The following is a 21661-nucleotide window of genomic DNA, read 5'->3' as shown; positions in this document are numbered from 1 at the left end:
TAGATTTGCAGACTGACAAATCATTACTCCATCACTAGCTCTGTGCCCACAGTCAAGTTACTTCACCTTTGTAAGACTCCATTTCTTCATGTGTAAACTGAAGTGGTAATTCAAACCACCTCATTGGGTTGTTGTGATATTAAATAAGACGGCATGATCTGAATGTTGTTGTCTCCCCAAATATTTGTGTGTTGGAACCTAATCCCTACTGTGATAATATTAAGAGATTGGGCCTTGAGGGTGTGATTAAGTCATGAGCCCCCACCCTCCTTAATAGGAATAATGCCCTTATCAAAGAGGGTGGAGAGAGCTCCATTGCCCATTCCACCAGGTGAGGACATAGCAAGAAGCTGCCATGTATGAGGCACAGGCCCTCACCAAACACTGAATCTGCTGATGCCTTAATCTTGGACTTCCCAGCCTCCACAGCTGTCAGAAATAAATCTCTGTTGTTTATAAATTACCTAGTCTAAGTATTTTGTTATAGCAGCCTGAATGGGCTAAGACATAAGATAACTTATATCAAATTCTTACTATGTAGTGCTTGGCTCACTATAGTGCTATGAGCTCAGGTGATTTTAGCTGTTATTATTCATTTTTATAGCTGTTTATCTAAATTATATTTTTATTTATGTCATTTTTTAACAGATAGGCTATCTATAAGCCAGGCACTGTTCTAGGCTCTTTAAAGGTGCTTATTTCTTATACAACCACATTAGGGAGGACATATTAAGATCTCTTTCCTATAGAAAAAGAAATTGAAGCACAGAGAGGTTAAATATCTCATTCAAATCACACAGCTAGTAAATAGCCAAGATCTAAGCCCTATTTCCTGTCTCCCAGCCTGTGCTCTTTTTTAATTTATAATTTGTAATGTGACAACCTCTGTTTTTTTAGCCACAGTGCCATGCTGCTGTTATTTTCTCATGTCAGGAATAATGTTGAGTGTAATGGTTAAATCACTAACCTATGAACTGAAAAATTTGGGTTGTAATTCTGGTTCTGTAGATACTTGAAAATTCAGAAAAATCTAGCACTTGGTTCTAGTCTTTAAGCTCAGATACTGTTTTACATTAACAAAATAGTTGGTGACATTATTATTAATTTATAATTATGTGTTATACAATTAACACCATATAATTAACAAACCTTTGGCAGTGTTTATAATTATCTCCTAATTTATAAGAGCATTACCATTTCCTTACTCATTCAGACCTGTGGCAAAGTCAGTCCAGTGTTTGGGCCCTGGTTAAGGTTTGCAGGAATCACTAGAAAAGGGAAAGCACAGCCATCGTTGGTGACATCAACACTAAAATTTAGACTTTCAGCTTGGCTATTCCTTCTTTCTCCTTATCACCATCTCTGAAGCTTTTGTTTAAAATTTTTATCAAGGCCATTTTCTCCTTGGGATAAATATCTCCATTTAGAGGTGTTACCAAGACTGTGACGCCTTGTCTGTGACAGCAACTCCTTGTCTGCTCTTAGGGAAAGACTGGCCCTTAGGTGAAACCAACACAGCTTCCGGAGACACTGACCACACCAGGAATTTTGGGAGTGAAGGTCAAATACTCAACTCAGGGAGCAACTCAACTTGTGATTCATGAAACCCATTTGTTTATTCCAAGATAATTTAATGGACTTTTTTTCCACTGATTTAATAATCCCTTCTTTAGACTTTATGTCCACTGTGGTACCAGGTTCAGTGAACTAGACTCTCTGTCTATGATGATACAATACGTACCAAGGCGTTCCTTTCCATCCTTTAACCTAACTCCTTATTATCCAGTTTAAATACTTCTTTCTTTTAATTAGTACTTACAAATAACATATCTACTTAATAAATTCGGATTCAGTATATGTTGGGTTGTATTAAAGTGGCGATAACTACTATTCCCACTGAATGTGATTTACCTTTATATAAAGACTGCCTTACCTGAGGGCAGTATGGTGCTATATAAACTTGATAGGTGATCCTAGTTCAAACTATGTTTGAAGTAGTAAAAAGGGAACTAAACTCATGGTTTAGACTAGATCAGAGGTACTTACCCAAGGTCTGTAGCGTTCCAGAATGTTCAAGAAAGGTTTTAAAGTATCTGTGAAATATTATTCAAAAGTGTATGTGAAGGTACATTTTTATTGGGAAAAAGCCCACAGCTTTCGCATGTCTCAAAGAGATCTGCAATATCCCACAAATCAACTAAAATTAAAAAGATCTCTAATCCCCCCCCAAATGAACTAGGAGACAAGTTAATAATAACAATAATAAAAACCTTGAGGTTATTTCCTGCTCCTTGATTGATTTGAGTAGATCCCCTTCCACTCCCTGTATCCATCTTGATTTGTGAGTTTGTTGACGGGGGTGGAGGGTTCCAAGCTAAGCAGTCAGAGAATGTACCATACCTTGCCTCAGAATGCTAACAATTAGACCCATACTAAGAAGTAAGGAATGATCTGACGTTATACTCGTAACTGCAGCCCCTGATAATGGTTTGGAGAGAGAAAAAATACTGAGACAGGAAAGTTCCCCCAGGAAACCCCCTCCCTCTGGGTTATCAGAGTTACAGAGGTTGGAGTCACTGATATTATGCAGTTCTCAGGAAAAGAGTGACCTCTACTCAGCCCAGGATCATTATAACCATCCAAGGATTTGGTTGATTCTCAACTTGAAAAATGTCTACGCATAAGATTTTGATGACACAAGAAAAAGAATATGCGTGTGTGCGCGTGTGAATATATTAGATATGTATACATACACACATATACATAGATACATATATATAGAGACATATCTATCTATACACACACACATAGAGAACACGCGTGTAAGTTTGGTAACCCATTAGTATTAATGTCAGGAGGCTGGTCCTTAATCCTTGTATTGATTAGGAAATTAAGGTAGACAAACTTTCACTTTGAGATGATAAAAAAGAAACTAAACTCATGGTTAGTGTTCAAAACCTGTAGAATAGCCTTGGATATAATTCCTCATCTCCGAAAGTTGAAGAGTTAAAGATATTTAAAGACTCCTTTAGCCCTAGAAGTCTATGATTCCATGTGTCCAGTCTTCTCTTCATGCCATTTTTCCTGGTAAATTAACCATCTTTAACTTTTATAATGAATTTTGCCTAAAAGTCTATTATGACTGCTATTAACATTGCTACATCAGCTTTCTCTTGGTCAGTATGTATCTAACATATATTTTTCAATTATTTTATTTTCGTCTGTTCTTTATCTTTGTTTTTTAATTTATAATTTGTAATGTGACAACCTCTGTTTTTTAACCAATCAGTTTTATCCAATTACATTTATTGTGATTATCTGTGTAGTAAGTTTTGTTATTGTGTTCGTTCATACATGCCCAGCTATTTTAATGATTCTTTTTTTCTCCCTTTCTGCCTTTTCAATTTTTAAGTTTTTCCTCTATTAACTTGAAAGTCATATGATCCGTATTAATTATTTCAAGGGTTAATCACTCTTCACCCTATGACTCTGGTCTCTTTCCCTGGTCATGTATCACCATCTAGTGGATCCATATTATCATCTTTTTTTTTTTCCTACGGAACAGGGAATAGAATAAGCTATTTGTCATTGATATCATTTTGTCAATATAGACAACCCAACAAGATACTTCACATCCCAGATTACATTCTTGGGCTTGAATAATCCCAAAGCCTCATTCCTGTTGTGTTCATTGTGCTCCCCTACCTTCCTTCCACTTTGCAACATATAGTCTCTGCGTAACTATGATTTTAATCGCTGAAGGGAGCCTTGCTGTTAGTGTGACCTCTTCTTGCCCTCCTCTCTGAAGGGGGCAGATGTGCGAGGGTCCAGAATTTTCCAATGATTTTATTTGATAGCTAATTAATGGCCTTCTGTGGTTTCCATAGCAATGCCACGCTTTGCTGCCAGGCCTTATCCAAATGGGCATTCTGTTCACTCCTGTGTCTTAGCATCAGCATATTAATCAGACACCATAGGTCTTTGGTTGCTGCATCAAATTGGTAAAACACTAATTGAATTAAAATCTTACTTAGAGGCTTCAGGCTTCTCTTCCTCCCAGCTAGAGGAGAGCCTGATTAGCTCAGAGGGCCAGCCAGACCCAAGCAGGAGACATTTGGAAATCCACAGAACTTTGTTTCCCTTCTTAACAATGTATTTCTTCTCACCTTGAAATAAATATTTTGACGTCTGAGATTTTCTCTCTCCTTGAAAATTTCTCTATTTCCCTGGCTTTTCTAATCACTAAGCATTGCTGCATTCTCTCTGTAAGATGAAGTGAGTGAATTAATATTTCCAAGGTGAAGGGAAGAAGGTTTTCCCACGCATGCAGCTGGTGAAGTCTGGGAAGGAACTTGGGTTGAAGGTCCTAATTGAATTGCTATAAGGATCAGGTAGCATGGTATTTATGAAGATTGCCTTGCAATCTGTAAAGTGTTGTGCAAATACAAGGGCTTATTGCATTAGGAGTCTTTGAAAGTGCCTGGAAAGTGAAGAGGAAGGAGAAAAGAGAGGGAACTGAGGAACAATCAGTCTGCAATTCATTCTTTAGATCATAAAGACTGGATAATCGTTTCCACTTCTCATATAGAGTCAAAATCTTCATTTCTCTTGGTAGTTTTACCATTTAATGTAACATTTTTTAAAATTATTATTATACCTGACCCTTAAACACACCATGCATATTTATACTGATGTATTTTTGCATTCACTGTTCCTTTGGTCATTTTGTTCTTTATTATTTGCCCAACTCCTGGTCATTTTTCAACATTCAGAATGAACAAGTCCCCTTTATAAAGGCTCTTACAACCCCATGAACAGAGTTAATAAGGTCTTTAGGACTCCACTCCGTGTCCCTGACTGCATGATAGCATTCTTCATGGTATACTGTAATTAATGTTTTTTTAATTGGTTTATATGTCTACCTTTTTCATTAGTTTGTGATTGGCACAAAAGCATAAACCATTTCCTTACAAATCTTTGTATTTCTGACATGCCCCATTCATCTACTAGGTATTTAAGAAATGCTTGATGATTTACTGACCTGAAAAATTTCGTGCTTGATGGATAAGCTATAATGTAACCTCTGGCATGAAGTATTTCCAACCTTAACGAACACTGAAGCCTTCCAAAATCTGAGATCTAAAAACCTATGTTAGTGTAAAGCACATATCAAGTTGGTATAGAATATATGCTAATTCATAATAAAAACTGAAATACTAAAATTAGAATTTATCATTTTGGAAAAACAAAAGAATCCTTCCCTCACACACACTTAAACAAACTAGATAATTCTTTACCTCTTATGCATTGAAGCCCTTGCCTTCTTTCACCTTAAAATAAACTACATTAGAGATAGTGTTCACTTTGTGTTCTGTTGTCCCAGACTCCAGTGACCTCTGACATAGGTCTTTGTGTTTTATCTAGGATAGCACTACCTTGAGAGAGAAATGCACATTCCAGAGTGGAGCCAGTGGGTGAAAGTATGCAAAGCTGGTCAAGATATGGAAAGGATATTCTAATCATTAGATTTGTTTTATAACACAAGCTGGAATGGGAGCTATTATTTTGCCTCTCTGGAAGAATTCAAGGAAAGTGGAAATAGAGCTAATTAGCTTCGTATCCCTGCTATGGTACAGCTAGTCACTGAATGGTGATTTTCCAATAATGATGAAGAGATTTGCACTGGGAAGAAGTTTAGACCACAGTAGTTCTATTTTTCTCTTTCAAGCCTAAAGTTTTGTGGTTCTGCTTTTCTCTGCCAATTCAGAAATGAGGGTCCAGATGCTTGGGAAACATCTTTTGCAGGTACCACCTTAGCAAAAAGATAAACTCAGAGTTCCTGGAGACTAAGAAGTGATGTCTGTACAAATCCTCTACAGAGCTGCTTTCAAACGAGCTCTCTTTCTTGAGTCTCTTAGTCCAATTTAACCCCCAAGACCCTCACAAGGCTTCTCACCTTTCACAGGTGCCAAGAAAGTGGCAGTGTTTATATCACTGTGGGGGGAGGGGTAGGTGTGTGCATGTGCACATGTATTACGAGTTAATCAAAGGATATATATATATGTGTATATTTTAGATACTTCCTTAGAAAAATCTGTCTGGTAGACCAATGAATGCAACACTAAAACTTACCTTATTTGACTTTACTTTGGTCATTGATTTTATTTAAACTAAACTTTATCTTTAATATGAAAAAAATTTCTGAGAAATCTGAAACTACTTTTTTGGGGGAGAATAGGAAGTAGGTGGGAGGCATTTCTTCACACACACACACACACACACACACACACACACACACACACAAAATCTATCCAAACAACCTCAGACTGGAAAATATTAATACTTTACCCCTTGGCAGCTTTGTTGTTAGAGAAAATACAAAAGTGGCCATCATGATGTGGAAAAAGGTGTATTGCCAAGGAGTTATAATGTGGGGTTTGAGACCTTATTCAGTCAGTAACTCTAGATGTAAAAATGGGCATGCCGTTCCTCTCTGGATCTATTCCCAAACTAAGGGGGTGACTAGCTGATATTCAAGATTACTTATTGTCTTATGATTATGTGAATGTATCCCCTTCCAATCCCACCTGTTGGCCAGCTTCCGTCAGTGTTAGTGTGTTCAGGATGAAAGAAGTCCTATGGGTACAATAACAGTGTGATTGTATCCCCACCCCTGCGTGAGAATGCGTCAAAAGAACCACAAGGAATTAAGCATAAAGAGTGAAGAAATCTTAACCGAAGAAATATCTTCTTTATCTATGTCCATTTCCTCCCACAAGGAAAAATGGCAGTGTCAGTTGTACATTACATATATCTCTCTCTCATTTTAGTGTTTAATCTTAGCACCTGCACAGCAGAGATCTCTACAATTCATTGCATATGCTCTCTCCCTTCTCCCCCCTCAATACAGCACCTGAGGCCTAAGAAGCAACTCCCTCAAAGCTCCACAAAAGGCTGAGCCCCTTCTTCATGACAGAGTATAGAAATAACAAACATGCCCAACGGTTTTATACAGTTGCTAAAACGTTTTAGTTTCCAACAAATGAAGATTTTTCTCCTTTTCTTTGAATATTAATTACATTTTACAAATTTTTCGGGTTTTTTGTTGTTGTGTTTTGTTTTGCTTTGTTTTGTTCTATTGTGTTTGTACAACAAAAGGGAAGGTCCATGGCAAGGAGTCCCAGGTTAGCAGAGTTTGGCTGTCATCTGGTCCGACTGTTTGAGGATCTCCGTGTTGTAGAGGTCCAAGGCGTGGTTCACTCTGATGATCTCGCTGTTGGTCAGTTTCAGGCGGTGTTTCAGCATACAGGAGAACAAGTCCAGCTGGGGTTTCCCCGGGGCCACAGGCGGGGCCAGGCGGTTAATTCGGTCCCGAATATCCAACAAGAGGAGCATCACGGACGAGGAAGAGTAGAACTGGCCACCTTGCGTGTAGGACTGGTTGACCTGCTGCACCGCGCTGCGAAGGAGGTCGGCGTTGAACCGCAAGCTGTACCCGAACACCTGCACATCCGAGATCTTGATGTAGAACTGCCTCTTGGAGGGGTCGGACAGGTCCACGGGGCCCTGGCCAGTCTCGTTGCGCAGCAGAGTAGGTAGCCGAGTCCGACTACGTAGGTAGATGTGGACCGTCTCGAAAAACGTTTTCCACCGATTGCCCAGCAAGAGAGTCCAGTTGTAGCACTGGCTGTTTTGGAGACGGATCTTCTCCCAACGTGGGTAGCCAAATTCCCCGAAGGGCATGTTCCAGCCCTCCGAATGGCTCCCGCTGAAGGGGTTGACATAGACAAAGAACATGGGGTCCAGGCTGCTGTTGCGCATCTGGCAGATGCGCATGGACATGCCGATCACCATGTGTATGAAGTCCATGCGGTTCTTGTTGCTCTTGAGAGTGAGGGACATGCGCTTGCGCCACCGAGGATCGAAGAAGGTGTCGAGGCGGATCTCGTTGCTGATGAAGGTGGTGTGCACGTACAGGCGCGAGTCCATCTTCTGCAACAGGTACTTCAGCTCCAGGTCCTGGAAGTCCAGGTCGGTCTCAAAGCTGATGAACTGCTCGCTCCGCTCCGAGTCCACGTTCTGGGGTTCGCAGCGGCCTCGGTACAGCTTGTAGCCCTTGTTGCAGGAGCCGCAGAGTGAGATGTTGGCCAGGCTGCACATGGCACAGCTGTTGTTCCCGCCGATGATGCAGGGTATGGGGCGCTGGCACAGCGTGGTGCTCCCGTGGCACACGCAGCTCCTCTGGCTCTCCAGGAAGGTTCCCCAAAACCCATTCTCATTACAGTAGAGAAGCGACTGGACCCTTGCAAGCCACTGCTGAATTGTCCTGGGGGATAGAGGGAAAATGGAGAGCGTTACCACCATGGGTGGGGCTGTGAGCTGTGGTTGTCCAACTGATAATGCAAATTGGAGGGCCCAAAGAGTGACAGGACTGAGCAGAACAGTTAGGATAGGAAGGGCACTGAATATAAACTGTAAGAACTACATTGTAGTTCCTCCTAATACCACCAACCAGCGGAATGACATTGTACTTTACCCGTCAAACATACAATGTCTTCATCTGCAAAGTGAAGGGGTTAGAGCGAATGTTCTTTGGGGGTCCTTCCTGCTGTATGATTCCATACACGACAGTCCCAAAGAAGAAGTTTGATTCAGAAAATTAGAGTGTCTAAATTCAAATACCCCCTCCAGATGACAGCATTGTAAAAAACTCAGCAACAGAAAAATCCTTAAGGGTTATTTTTTTTAACTCACATCAAATGTTTCAACCCCCTTCACAGATTCCTCCCATGAGGTTATATAATATCCAACAACTTCAACAAAAACAAATTATATTTTATAATAAAGAAATCAGATAGTGCTTCCATAGTGAAGATCTTACATGATCTTCACAGTGGTTTTTCAAAACACATAAGAATCGAGTTATTTCTCCCATTTTTCCAGAGCTCCAGACTCTCAATTCAGTGGCATATTCATTGCAACCTTTATCTCTAGGGTCTCCCACCATGGCCCCTGAACACTATAAGTGATACCAAAGCCTATACCCAGATTCCAGCCACTGAAACATTCCAATGAAGACAGATACTCCATCAGATAAAAAGCAACAGAAGAATAGGTAAAAATATGTAAGGCAGTCAGCTTAGAGGCCTCTCATCTTTCCTCATTTCTGTGCAAGTCATCTTTTGGCTGTCTTCCATGCTACCAATAATCCTTTACATGTGTCTAGCACATTTTACCCTGCACAGGATATATTCCCTCCCATTTTCTCACTTGAGCCTCAGAATAACACCCTGAAAATAGCTTGGGACTTGAGGTCAGTCAGAGATAGCCTAAAATCCTGGCTTCTCCACGTGCAAGCTGAGGCAATGCTGGGCAGTTTCCTTCATCTTCCTAATCATCCCTACCACACAGAGCTGTTGTGAGGATTACATGAATTTTTATGTGAAGGCTTAGCCCCAAACTTGGTAGTTAACCAGAGCTTCATAAAAGTTAGGTCTTGTTATTCCTGCAAAGGGATTATCAGCTCTATTTTATAAACATGGCAATGGAAGTTCAGAAGTGAAATGATGGACTCAACGTCATACAACCAGTGAGTAGAGAAGTCTCCTGGCACATAGATATGGCCTTTTGCATTATCTATCAAGTGAGAGTCAAGAGAGGGTGATGGTAACGGTGTGGGTGGCTCTGATCCCCATTTTATGAAGCTGGACATGGCAGCTGATTTGCACTGGACTCCCTCTGGTAGGGAGTGTTAGAATCCATCGAGTCTCTCTTACACTAATGAGCCACAATCACCAAACCACAAACACCAAGAGCCTGATTAAGTGATAGAACCAAATGTTGAAAAGCATGGGTGTCGGCTCAAGCAGAGCTGAGTTCAAAGCTCTGTTTTGTAACCAGGAACAAATCACTTTGTCTCTTTAAGCCACAGTATCCATATCTAAAATGAGGATAATACAGCCCATCTTAGGGAGCCTGTGAGAGGATTCAGTGAGATAATACATTTAAAGTGCTTAGAAGAGTCTGGCAGAGAGCAATTATGAAAAAGGTAATAATAAAAAAGTACTCTTATCCCAGAGAATAAGCTCTTCCTTTGAAGGTATTGAGACACTTTCAGGGATTCCGCTATCTCACTGGAGTTTGAGGAAAGCCATTTTGTCATATCCATTTGAAAATGGATACTGTTGAAATGGCTTCCCAGCATGCCTTGCTCTAAAGGAGTTGCTTATCAGCCAAGAGAAAATGGCGGAATAATTAGCGCCTCCTTGAAACCCTGTGCCTTTTAAATCCACAGAACCATCCACACCCCTGGGAAAGAGGCCTCCCTGACAACATCCAAACACTGTATTGAAACCCCTTGTTTTCTTGTCAGTTTCCCCTCCAGGCTCTTCAATTTGAGAGGAGGGGTCCCTCTTTCCCGAGGTACCAGCCCAGAGCCTGCCTCTATAAATGTCCGCTCAATGAATGAACAAAGCATATTAATATTTTTTCTTCATAGTTTTCATTAACATTAACCAAAAGGAAAACAAACACCTCCCCCTCCCCTCACGACCACAGTATTAGTTTTCCATACCATCCACCCACACAGCTCCAAGCCTCCCCGGTTTCTGTTCCTGAGACCAATCCTATTACAGCCTGGAGAACAGCAGCAGGCCCAGCCTCAGGACACGGGGCTGGAATAATAATGAGCTGTGTGGCTCCCACCTCCCAAACCAGAACATTGACTGAATATTGGGTGAGTCATCTGATATTTTTGTGAGCTGCAGGGGCCCTCCACACGGCTCTGATTGCGTGGTTCCATCTGACGAGAGCGTCATTTCAAAAATGCCTCTTTCAAATGGCCCACACTTGCCCCTGTCACTCCCTCTCCAAGTGACGGGACAGTACCCCATTTAGAGCTCCTCTGTCCCCATCTGCAAGGCATTCTATAACCCCGCAGAGCGCCCCCTTTCTCGTGTCTTATCATTGGGACCCTTTGTCGGGACCACAGCCCCCACTCCTTGAATCAATGCCTCATTGTGGCTGAACTCTCAGAATCCTCGGTGGGGGAAATAAAAGGATGAAAGTTCCTGGTGATGCTGCCATAAGCAACGGGGCTCATGGCAAATTAGGATTCTATCCCTGTCGAGCAGGAGGGATTGGGGACAGAGGCCCTCTGAGCTGCATTCGCGAGCTGCATGGCACCTGCATCTCCTGACCTCGGAATAATCATGAGGTTGTGGGCTGTATCAAAGAAGGCATTAATGATATAGCGAGAGGACTTAGAAAGGAGGTGGTGTTCAGGGGGTGCAGGGAGTGCGAGGCTGGGGAAAAGGGTGGAAGACGGGGATGGGTGATAAGAGAGGAGAAAAGGATTCGGTGTTGGAGATGGTGGAGAAAAAGCTAGAGCAGATGACCAGGCAGGGGCTACGGGAGGAGATACTGGAGGGGGAGAATGTGAGAGAATGAAATCAGAGTGCGTAGGATAGAAACGGAGGAATTCAGCCAAGCCGTCGTCTGTCATCACTCTCAGATTCAGGGAATATAGACATTGAATGCACCATTGGAAGGCAGGCTCATCATCCATTCCCCTGCTTTTCTGTAGAGGCTAGTGGTGGTAGGGGGGAGTTGGAAAGGGGGAGCAATGTTACCAGTGAATCCTCATCCCAATGGCCAGCGAACTTTCCTTTAAATTTCAATATTTCATTTTGAGGTGAAGCATAGAATCCAAAAATCAAGCCCATTCCATTTCGTGTATGTTTCTAATACAAGCAAATGCCAATAATGAGGAAGCAGCCTCAATCAGATCAATCTCCTATACCTTCTCCATCTCCAGCCAGCGTTCTGAGTAGTAAACCTTGCATTAATAGTCATAAACCATGTAAGACTGAATTGAAGGCAGCACTCTAAACCAGCTGAGGGGCATCTGTGGCTTACAACGATTGAGTACTCACTGTATACCAGGCGTGGTGCTGGAGGCTCTTCTTCATACTGTCTCCCTGAGCAGTACCTAAAACCATCTCAGGGTAACAGATGAAGATAAATGAGTCCGTGAGAAGTGAGGCAGCTTGTCTGAGATCACAAAGGTACTCTACATTCAAATACCAGCCTTTCTACCTCTGGCCTTGGTACACTTTCTTCTATGTATCATGATGTGAAATTATAATGGTAAGGCTAGCAAGAAGAAGGAAGCATGCCACAAGAAGAGAAATAAATGGAAATAATGGAAAAACACTAAAAGTTTGAGATTGTGAAGGGCCTATTATCACGTTCCTCACTTCCTTGGACCTGCCACGGTCCCTCTTCTCCACTCACAGATAATTGTGGCTCCCGACAAGTGCATAGGAAGAGGCTGGGGACCAGGGGTAGGAGGGACTGCTATCTATAAATACCATTTCCCAAGCAAGTTGGCGACAGCTGCCTCAACCCTGGCAACAGAGAAGCAGTTTAATAGGCCTGCTCCAGAGGGGAGGGTCTCACAGAGGCTGACACTGCCCCCCTGAAATGCAGTCAGTGTGAGGCAGGGAGGAGCAGGTTTCAAAATGCTTTTCTTGGTCCCTAGGGATTCAAAGCGTCTTCCATTTGCAGCAAGAGCTGAACTCCAATACATCTAAATCAGCATCTTTCTGTTGGATGGGATTTCAATTCATTCTGATAGGGGCTGGGAGGAGGGGAGGAAGGAGGACAGAGGAAGGAGAGGAGGTTCGGGAACTGCCTTTTCATTTCTAAACTGGAAAACGCTGGATATGCACCCATGTTGGCTCCAAATGAATCAGCTTGGACCACAGAAGCAGAGAACCTTCAAGAAACCTTGGAAATGTCCAGCCCATCTCCCTCATGTTTATACCTGAACATGGAGACTTGGTTGCTAAGGTGGAAGATCAGTGTTTCTTGAGTGCTTTCTATATCACGGTGGTTATCCCTTTATCCTCACACCAACCCCACAAGAGAGGACTCTGCTGTGATTTACATTGCACTGATGAGGGCACTGAAGACCAGAGAGGGACTGTAACTCACGATGGTCACACAGCATGGGCAGAGGAAACTAGAGTTCAGGATTTCTGGGTCTAAATCCAGTGATCTCTCAATGACCCCACTGCTGTACATTCCTTGCCCTGTAAAACCCCAGACTGGAGGAGAAACTAGGCTCTGGGCCATGGAAACACCTCCACTGCCCCCCTGCAGGCTCTGTCTTTGCCTCAGCCAGGATTTTCTGGCAACTTGGCAGGTCTCCTGGTGACACAGCATGGAGTCACTCGTCATTTGGAGGACAGGAGGCTCTGCCACCCAGGGCTTCCTATCAGTGCTTTCAAAGGTACACATCTCCCTTTCGGAACCCCCCGGCTGTGGAGCCCAGGCTGGGGTTCCTAATTCAAGCAAACTCCCTGCTGATTTTAATTGGAGGTTTTGCTTAAGATGAGAATGCAGAGACGGGCCAGTGGCATTTTAGGGGAGATCATACAAATCAAGTGCCAAGGAGAGAGGGAGAAAAAGAGATCTAGGCTAAAATAGAAAGATATAATCCATAACTCCCATTTGCTTACCAAGAGCGTGTATTTAGAAGTGGAGAGGAAATGAAAAAAAAAAAAAAACAAAATTGGAGTTCTGAATTATTGTTTTATTTATGCCCCATGCTTCCTCCCTGGCATTTCTTTGACATTGTAATGGGTGTCTGAGTAATTCTGTGAGACTCCACAAAATGTATATTCCATAGACCACAGACCTAAACTGGGAAGACAAACAGTTGTTTTTTAGGTTTCTGGTGAAACACTGCTTTTTAGTTGTGCTGTGTGTGACTCGGTGTGTGTGTGTGTGTCTGTGTGTGTGCGTATGTGTGTGTGTGTGTGTGTGTGTAGTTTAAAGGAATAGCGCTGATAAAAAATGAATATGTCAAGTCAATGGTGTCAGAATGCTTGAGGCTCAACTGAAAGAAGCCTCAGAAATGTTATGGATGTGCTAGCGTGAATTATAATCAGCCATCGGACCTACTCTGTTCATTATTTTTCCCAGATAAATATTTAGCTTTGAATCATTCCCCTCTTTGAGTGTCTATCATTGCATTAATAACTCGTTTTTCCTTTTCTCAGATATTCATTCACATAATGTTAGAGCCTCATCGAGTGGCTCCTAATAATAAGGAAGAAAAGACCAAAAGAAGATGTTATGGTCCCTCGCCACGCTGAAGACGTTTTCTAGTTTGGCATTGTGGCATGAAGGCCATAGGTCTTATTGGGAGGGCAGGGGTGGGGGGAGGAGGGAGGAAGGAGGAGAGCAGCAATGTAGAAATCCAATGGGGTCTTTAAGATTAGGTTGTCAGGAGCTTAATTGGGGAGGATTATGGAACACTTTTTGCAATTACACAGTTCTGTGTCTGGAAGGAGGTGACAGGCAACATCAGCTGCATACTCAAATTCAGCACTTTGCTTTGGGGCATGGAGGTGTTGAAGACAAGTGAAGGAAGGCGCCAGAAGCCTCTTAGGGATGACAGAAGGGCTAAAAACAGCAGGCCGCTCCCAGGTGGAGGGAGGGAAGCAAGACTGGTTTATTCTTCCTGGGTGGGAATCAGGTTGGGGAATGAGAGACTCACACTGAAAGGCTATGAATTGTAAGAAGGGGCTAATCGGAGTCTCAAGGACCTTAACCCTGAAGTGCAATAATGGCCGTCCATATCAGTAATCTGGGCAGCAGGGTGGTCTTAGGTGTGGGCCCAAGTTAAATAAGTACTGGGCCCTGCTCTACCACTATTGGACAGTTTGGCCTTACATAAGTCACCTAGCCTCTTTGACCCTCAGTTTTCTTATCTGTCAAATGGGGGAGGATAATGCCTACCTTGCACTTTGTCTGAAGAGCTAGAATTGAATATACAACATTCCTGAGAGGTTTCCAGTGAAAAGAAGTAATGACTGACCATTAACCATTATCATTACTGAGGGCAAAGAATGACCATTATAAATGTCCCAGGTAAAAATATTCTTCTTGGTTATGAGAACAGCCCAGTTGATTATAGCCTAATATCTTCGTCTCCCTGGTTATTCACTCTTCACGGTTCTAATGAATGCTGTCCCCACGATGCTTGCAGAAGAAAGAGCTAGATGTGAACTTTGGAGTCAGAAAAAATGGATATTGAATCATAACTCTGCCACTCATTATTTAACCTTGAGCTAATTGCTTGTCCTTTCTAAGGTTCAGTTTTCTCAGCTACAGAATGGAATAATAATACATTCCTTGTAAGGCTGTTCTGAGGCTCAGATAAGATGATGTATATAAAGTTTCTGACATATAATAGGTGCCTACTGTCCCTCAGGAAAACAAACTATAGTGTTTTCTCAAACACCTATTATATTAGTGTTTTAGCTTGCATGGTAAATGGCCCTTTGAAATCAGTAATTATAGACTTAAAAACTCAGAGGGGGAAAGAACTCAACAAGTGCTGCTGGGTCAGTTGAATATCAATATTAAACAAAGGAAATCTTAACAATTAACCTCTTCTGTACCCTAAAATCAAAACAGATGGATTGCAGATATAAACACAGAAAGTAAAACAACAATCACAGCAACAAAACAGCTTTTGGAAGAAAACACAGGAGAGCACCTTTGTGACACTGGAGTAGGAAGAGATCTTTTAAAAGCGCTCACCATAAAAAACTGATTAAGAAGACTATGTTAAGATTTTTTTAATCCATTAAAAGATATCATGAAGAGAGTGAAGAGACAGCTCTCCATGAGAGAATATATTTGCAAGACATCTAGCCAATAAAAGTTTTTATTTATAATACAAGCTAAGCTTCGAATGTTTGCATTCTCACAAAATTTATATGTTGAAATCCTAATCCCCAGGGTGATGATATTTGGAGGTGGTGACTTTGGGAGGTGACTAGATTATGAGAGTGGGGCTCTCATGAATGGACTTAGTGCCCTTATAAACGAGGCACAATAGAGACCCCTTGTCTCTTCCACCATGTGAGAACACAGCTAGAAGATGAACCAGAACACCCTCACCAGACACTAAATCTTCCAGCACCTTGATCTTGGACTTCTCAGCCTCCAGAACTGTGAGAAAAAATTTCTGCAGCTTATAAGCTACCCAGTCTATGGTATTTTGTTATAGCAGCCTGAGTGGACTAAGACAATACAGAAAGAACAAATCAGTGAGAAAAAGTCATAGAACCAAAAGGGAAAATAGGCAAATGATATGAACAGGCACTTCATAAAAGAGGCTATTGGAAAAGGCCGATACACAATGAATTTCCACATCATTCACTATCAGGATAATGCAGATTAAAACTGCAATAAGATACTACTCAGCAGAATGGCTAAAATAAAATTAAAATATAAAATTAAAAAGATGGAAAGCACTAAGTGTTGGCAAGGATGTGAAACAACAGAAGCTCTCCTTTGCTACTGGTGGGGATGAAACTTGCCTCAGCCAATCTGGAGAATGGAAGTATCTACTAAAGTATTTAGTAAGCTGAACCTATGAATACACTATGTCCCAGCAATTCCACTCCTAGCCCATACCCCACAAAAAGGCATATATATAAGTTCACCAAAGACACGTGTAAAATTGCAGTACTGTTTGTAATAATGCCCAAGTAGGGACTGTACAAATGACCACCAGTGGTAGACTAGACCTCTACTCACACAATGGAAAGCTCTTGAGTCTGACTGAGACACAACACAAAACAACATGGGGGAATCCATAGAAGACTGAAAAGGTGAAAGAAGCCAGACACAAGTATTAATAGTTCATACTATTATATATAACAGCAAAATTGACCTATTGTGGCTGAGGCAGTTTGAAAAGAAATTCCCTCGGGGAGAAGGTTGATAGTGCTGAGAAGAAGACACAGGGGGGCTTGTCCAGTGCAGATAATGCCCTAGTTTCTGATCTGGGTGCTGGTTACATATGTGAATTCAATTTGTGAAAATTCATCCTTCTGTACATTTATGTTGTTTTCACTTTCTATATGTACGCACTACCTTCGATTTTCCCCCCAAATTGTCCTATAAAACAACCAGAATAATACTATCAAGGCAGTGACATACTGCATTTTTATGCCATTTCCAAACTTTCTAAAGCTCTTCTGTTTGCTCTCTAATTTTGACTCTCACAATTTCTCTGTGTCCTAGGCTGGGTTGAGAGGGTATCAGGAATTTCATTTTCACAATATGAAAAACGGAGGCTCAGAGAGAAGTAACTTACAGATGATCACTAGTGACTTGTCATGTCACTGGGGTTATAATCCACTTAACGTGTGAGTTTGTTGGTGGGAGGTGGAGGGTGGAGATAGGGAAGGGGACTGGGAGGTGGCTCCAATGGAGGATAAGAGATCTATCCACAGAAATCGTAAGAAGTTAGTTCTATTTCTGACTCAATCCCCCAAGCCTACAGATTCTATTCCAAACAGGAAGCCATTTCTGAGCCCCGGAGGGGGAAAAAAAAGAAAAAAACTAAAAACAAAAAAAGGAACTGGAGATGCTTATTGTTTTGCTTTACGTCAGCCAAGTGAGTCAGTTGCCCTACTTGCTACAAATGCAGAATAACAAACAAGGATGGAAATGGAGAGATGCCTACTAGTGCTGGCTTAAATAAACCCTGCGCAGCATTCATGGAGAAGCTCACTCTCTGGCACGCATCCCCCTGCCCCTCGCCGAGCTTGCACGCTCTTGGGTTGCCACTGTATTGGGCTTCACTGCCTTCTTTTTTTTGGTCCGTAAATAGAACAGAAATGCCAAAGATATTCTTAGCTGAAAGCTTCGTCGCCGCATGGTTGCAAGGGCACTTGTAGGCTCCTGTGACTGACAGCAGCTGCCCTGAGCTAGCCTGGCGTTATCTGTGGGCTTGCACCTCTTATTTAATTGGACAGTTTAATGCACACTTAGAATAAGTCTTTGCCACCCCCCTACCCACCCACAACACACACACACACACACACACACACACACAAATCAGTAGTCAGGGACCATCAAAGTAGCCATTTATTCTGGGAGTAGCTGCCTAGGGGTTTAGAGTGACAGAATTTCAGAACCCCAGAGCTGAGAGATGCTTAGGCAAGGCCAGTCCACGTGATAGATGGAAAACAAAGCCCAGAAAATGACTTGCTTGAGGTCACACGACTCGTACCTGGAAGCCCAGAACCAGAATCTTCCCCTTGAGGAAGGCTCCTGTGCACTGCCAAAAATTTATACTGTTAATCTTTCTCCCAGCCTTTTCCAAAGGGACCTACAACATTTAATCTAGATGACTGTGTGCTGAGTAAAGGAAATAATATCATTCACCAAAGATTTTTGGACAGTGGCTCTGAACTGACACTAATTCCAAGAGATGCAACATGTCACTGTGGTCTACCGGTGAGAATAAGGGTTTATAGAGAGCAGGTGATCAGTGGAGTTTTAGCTCAGTTCTATCTCACAGTGGGTCAAGTGGCTGTTTCCTGCGGTATTCCCCTAGTTCTAGAAATGCACACTTGGGATTATTCCATAGTTGGAATACTCAGCAGCTAGTAGAATCCCTTTCCTTCCCTCTTCTTGTACTCACACTATATACATACCCATCAAATAATAGAATAATAGTAGCTTATGGGACGTTCTCCCCTCTTTAACCAGCTGACAAGACCAACAAGCAACAACAAAAACAATGACAACAAACAACAAAACGTGCACCTAGGGGGAAGCATGTAGCAAGGTGTAGCAAGGTGCTTAAACCTGAGTTGTATACTTATTTCATTTCTATCATCTATTACAATGTAATAATAATATAAAGTGCACAATGCATATAATGCGCTTGAATCATCCCCAAACCATCCCCACCCTCCAGTCTGTGGAAAAATTGTCTTCCATAAAACCAGTCTCTGATGCCAAAAAGATTGGGGACCACTGCACTAAACAACAATCTTGATTGATTAGGTTTTAAAGGGCAATTTCACATTACAAAAAGTTTCCTCACCAGGTACACTCCTCTCTGTACTGAAATGTGTTACAGGTTGTGGTCAGCAAGATGACTGACCATAGGTGCCTAATGCTAATCCCCCACACCCTGCAAAAAAAGACCAAAACAATGGACAAACAACTCGCTTAGGCAAAGGAGAGCACTGGAGTGTATAAGGGAGTGGCAGAAACCCAGGGCAGCACAGAAACGTGTGATGGGCACCTAGAGGAGGGAACAGAACACCTGGCCTCCGCCACCTTGTCTTCCCAGTCAGGATCAGCTCAAACCAGGATGGACTTATCCCTGCAGGTAAAAGGTTTCACAGTCCCTCGGCCCAGGTTAGGGAGTTTCCAGGAGTTTGCAGGGTTGCACTACTCCAGAGAAGGGCCCACACTGTGTCCCCTCAGCCTACTCTCATTACCCAAGCTGTGGCTGTGCTATGCCCTCTTGAAACTGGGGCCATGGCTAGAGTGCATCCTTTCTGGGGGCCAGTTGCCAATGCACCTTTCCATCCCTGAGGCTCTGCACCGTGACAATTCCCCAGCCAAGCTGCTGCAGCTTCTTACCTCATGAAAACAAGCTGCCTAGGAGGCAGTCCATCTCCTCCATCTCAGTTGCTGCTCTGCCCCACCCATGGCTACTCAGAGTGTGGGCCCAGCCGAATAGCCATAACTCTAGAATCTGAGACCACATAGTGCCGCATATCCCTAAGGAACAAGAAGCCTGTCCCAGCAGAGAAGCTGTGCCTGAGCGGGTGAAGCAGTTGTGCACCCTCAGTGCCTGCATCAGCCTGGTGTCTCACTCTCAGGGAAATGAAGCTTTGGCCAGGAGAGCAGCTGAGACCATGACACCCTGCCCTTCTAAGACCAGGAACTCCAGCCTAGCAAAGAAGCCACACTCAAGTCAGTGTAGCAGCTATACCTCTGGGTGCCTGAACAAACTTGGCGCCTCAGCCCCGGGGAATTGGAGCTCTGGCACAGGGGAGTAGCTGTGAAACCAGTGCCCAAGTCTATGTAGCGCCCTAACCCTTGAGGACCAGGTACTCCAGCCCAGCAGAGAAGCCAGGCCTGAGCTGGCAGAGCAGCCCTGTACTTTTGGTGCCTGAACCAACTGGTATCTTGTCCTCAGGTAATTGGAGTTTTGACGTAGGGGAGCAGTCATAACCTAGGTGTTCAAGCCCACATGGTCTGCCCCCTGCAGGGGAGTATAGCCTTGGCTGATCTGTGCCAAACTGCTGCAGCACGCTGCCTCTTTGGATATGGACAAGCCTTTTGGAATCTAAGCTGCTGAGGTGCCCCACCACCCTGGGGAGTGAAGCCCACATTGCACTGTTCCCACACGCTGTTGCCCAAGCCGCAGCTGCACCCTGCCATTCCTGGGTTCTTGCTTCCACTGCACCCAGTTTCACAGAGCTTGGGCCACTGTTGTGTCCTGGGTCCAGAGTCCAGAGTCAGTACTACACAGTGTCCTCTTTCCTGATGTCTGAGTTGCCACTGTCCCTGTTGGCTCTGGAGCCCACATTGCACATGTGCCCTGCTCCTTGGGGCCTGAGTCTCTGGAACATCCCTTCCTTCTTGCCATACCAGTGCCAGACCCTGACACTAACGATCAGAGTCACAGCTACATCCTGGCCCTCTGAGTCCAAGCTATTGAGGAGTGCCTCAGAATCAAAGAGCAGTGCCGTTGTCATCTGCTTGGTGAGAGTTGTGTCTACCCATGCCTAAGACAGTGAACCTGCATCCATGTCACAGGTGCCATAGTAGTTCAACAAGACACTAAGCCCAGGAACACAGCTCCACAGCCACTCAAGCATCTGTGTCCTTGAACACAGTGCCACTGTGGATTCCCTGTGGCCTGTATTAGACCCAACACCAAGAAATATTCAACTCAGCTAAGCCTTCCCACTGTGGGGAAAATAAGAACAAGAGGACCCCTAAAGCCCTTGCCACTGATAATCTTAATAATCTACCTTGCCATCACCGCTGCCACAAACTCCTGCAGACTAGATCATTAAGTCGTCTGCAGCAATCATTGACATTGATTACAGCTGAACAAGGTGCACAAAACTATACTACTGTAACCACGCAGAACCAGAACTAATGCACCCTATCCAAATGACACTCTAGGACCCCTCTGCAGGTGAAAATCTCTCCCTACAAAAGCCACTCTGTAAAACTGTAAGATGTGACTATTTCAGCAGATGCACAAATATAAACACAAGAATACAAGATACATGAAAAAATAAGAAAACATAACACCACCAATGGAACACAAGAATTCTCCAAGAACTAACACCCCTCCAGGTGAAATTTATGAATTGCCTAAAAAGGAATTCAAAGTAATGATCTTAAGAAAACTCAGTGGCTAGGCAATTCAATGAAATCAGGAAAACAGTTCATGATCCGAATGAGAAATTCAACAAATAGATATCATAAAAGACAACTTAACAGAAATCTTCAAGCTGAAGAATTCAATGCATGGATTAAAAAGTACAATTGAGAACTTCAATGGCAGACTAAATCAAGCAGAAGGAAGGAATTTGAACTTAAAGACAGGTCTTTCAAAACAATCCAGTAAGAGGGGAATAAAAAAGAAAAAAAGATGAAAAAAGTGAATAAAGCTTGCAGGACTTATGGGACACCATTAAGCAAACAAATATTTACATGAGGGAAGGGATAAGAGATGAAGAAAGGCACAGGGAGCATATTTAACAAAATAAGTTTAAAACATTTCCCAGGACTTGGGAAAGATATG

The 21661-nt window shown here is 42.9% G+C and overlaps 1 protein-coding gene across 1 annotated transcript in view; it reads right to left on the bottom strand.

Moving 5' to 3' along the window:
• Positions 1 to 6726: 6726 nt before the first annotated feature.
• The window catches only part of BRINP1 (bone morphogenetic protein/retinoic acid inducible neural-specific 1), a 198301-nt gene continuing 183366 nt past the window's right edge, over positions 6727 to 21661 (bottom strand). The window contains exon 8 of the mRNA XM_012664398.1: positions 6727 to 8326. Coding sequence (XP_012519852.1) covers positions 7186 to 8326 — 1141 coding nt within the window. The 3' untranslated portion in view covers positions 6727 to 7185. The remainder of the gene's footprint in view (positions 8327 to 21661) is intronic.

This window comes from Propithecus coquereli, unplaced genomic scaffold (genome assembly GCF_000956105.1).
Source record: "Propithecus coquereli isolate 6110/MARCELLA unplaced genomic scaffold, Pcoq_1.0 Scaffold89, whole genome shotgun sequence".
Lineage (NCBI taxonomy): Eukaryota > Metazoa > Chordata > Mammalia > Primates > Indriidae > Propithecus > Propithecus coquereli.
The sequence above is the reverse complement of the archived record's forward strand: the minus strand, read 5'-3'. Positions and strand labels throughout refer to the sequence as shown.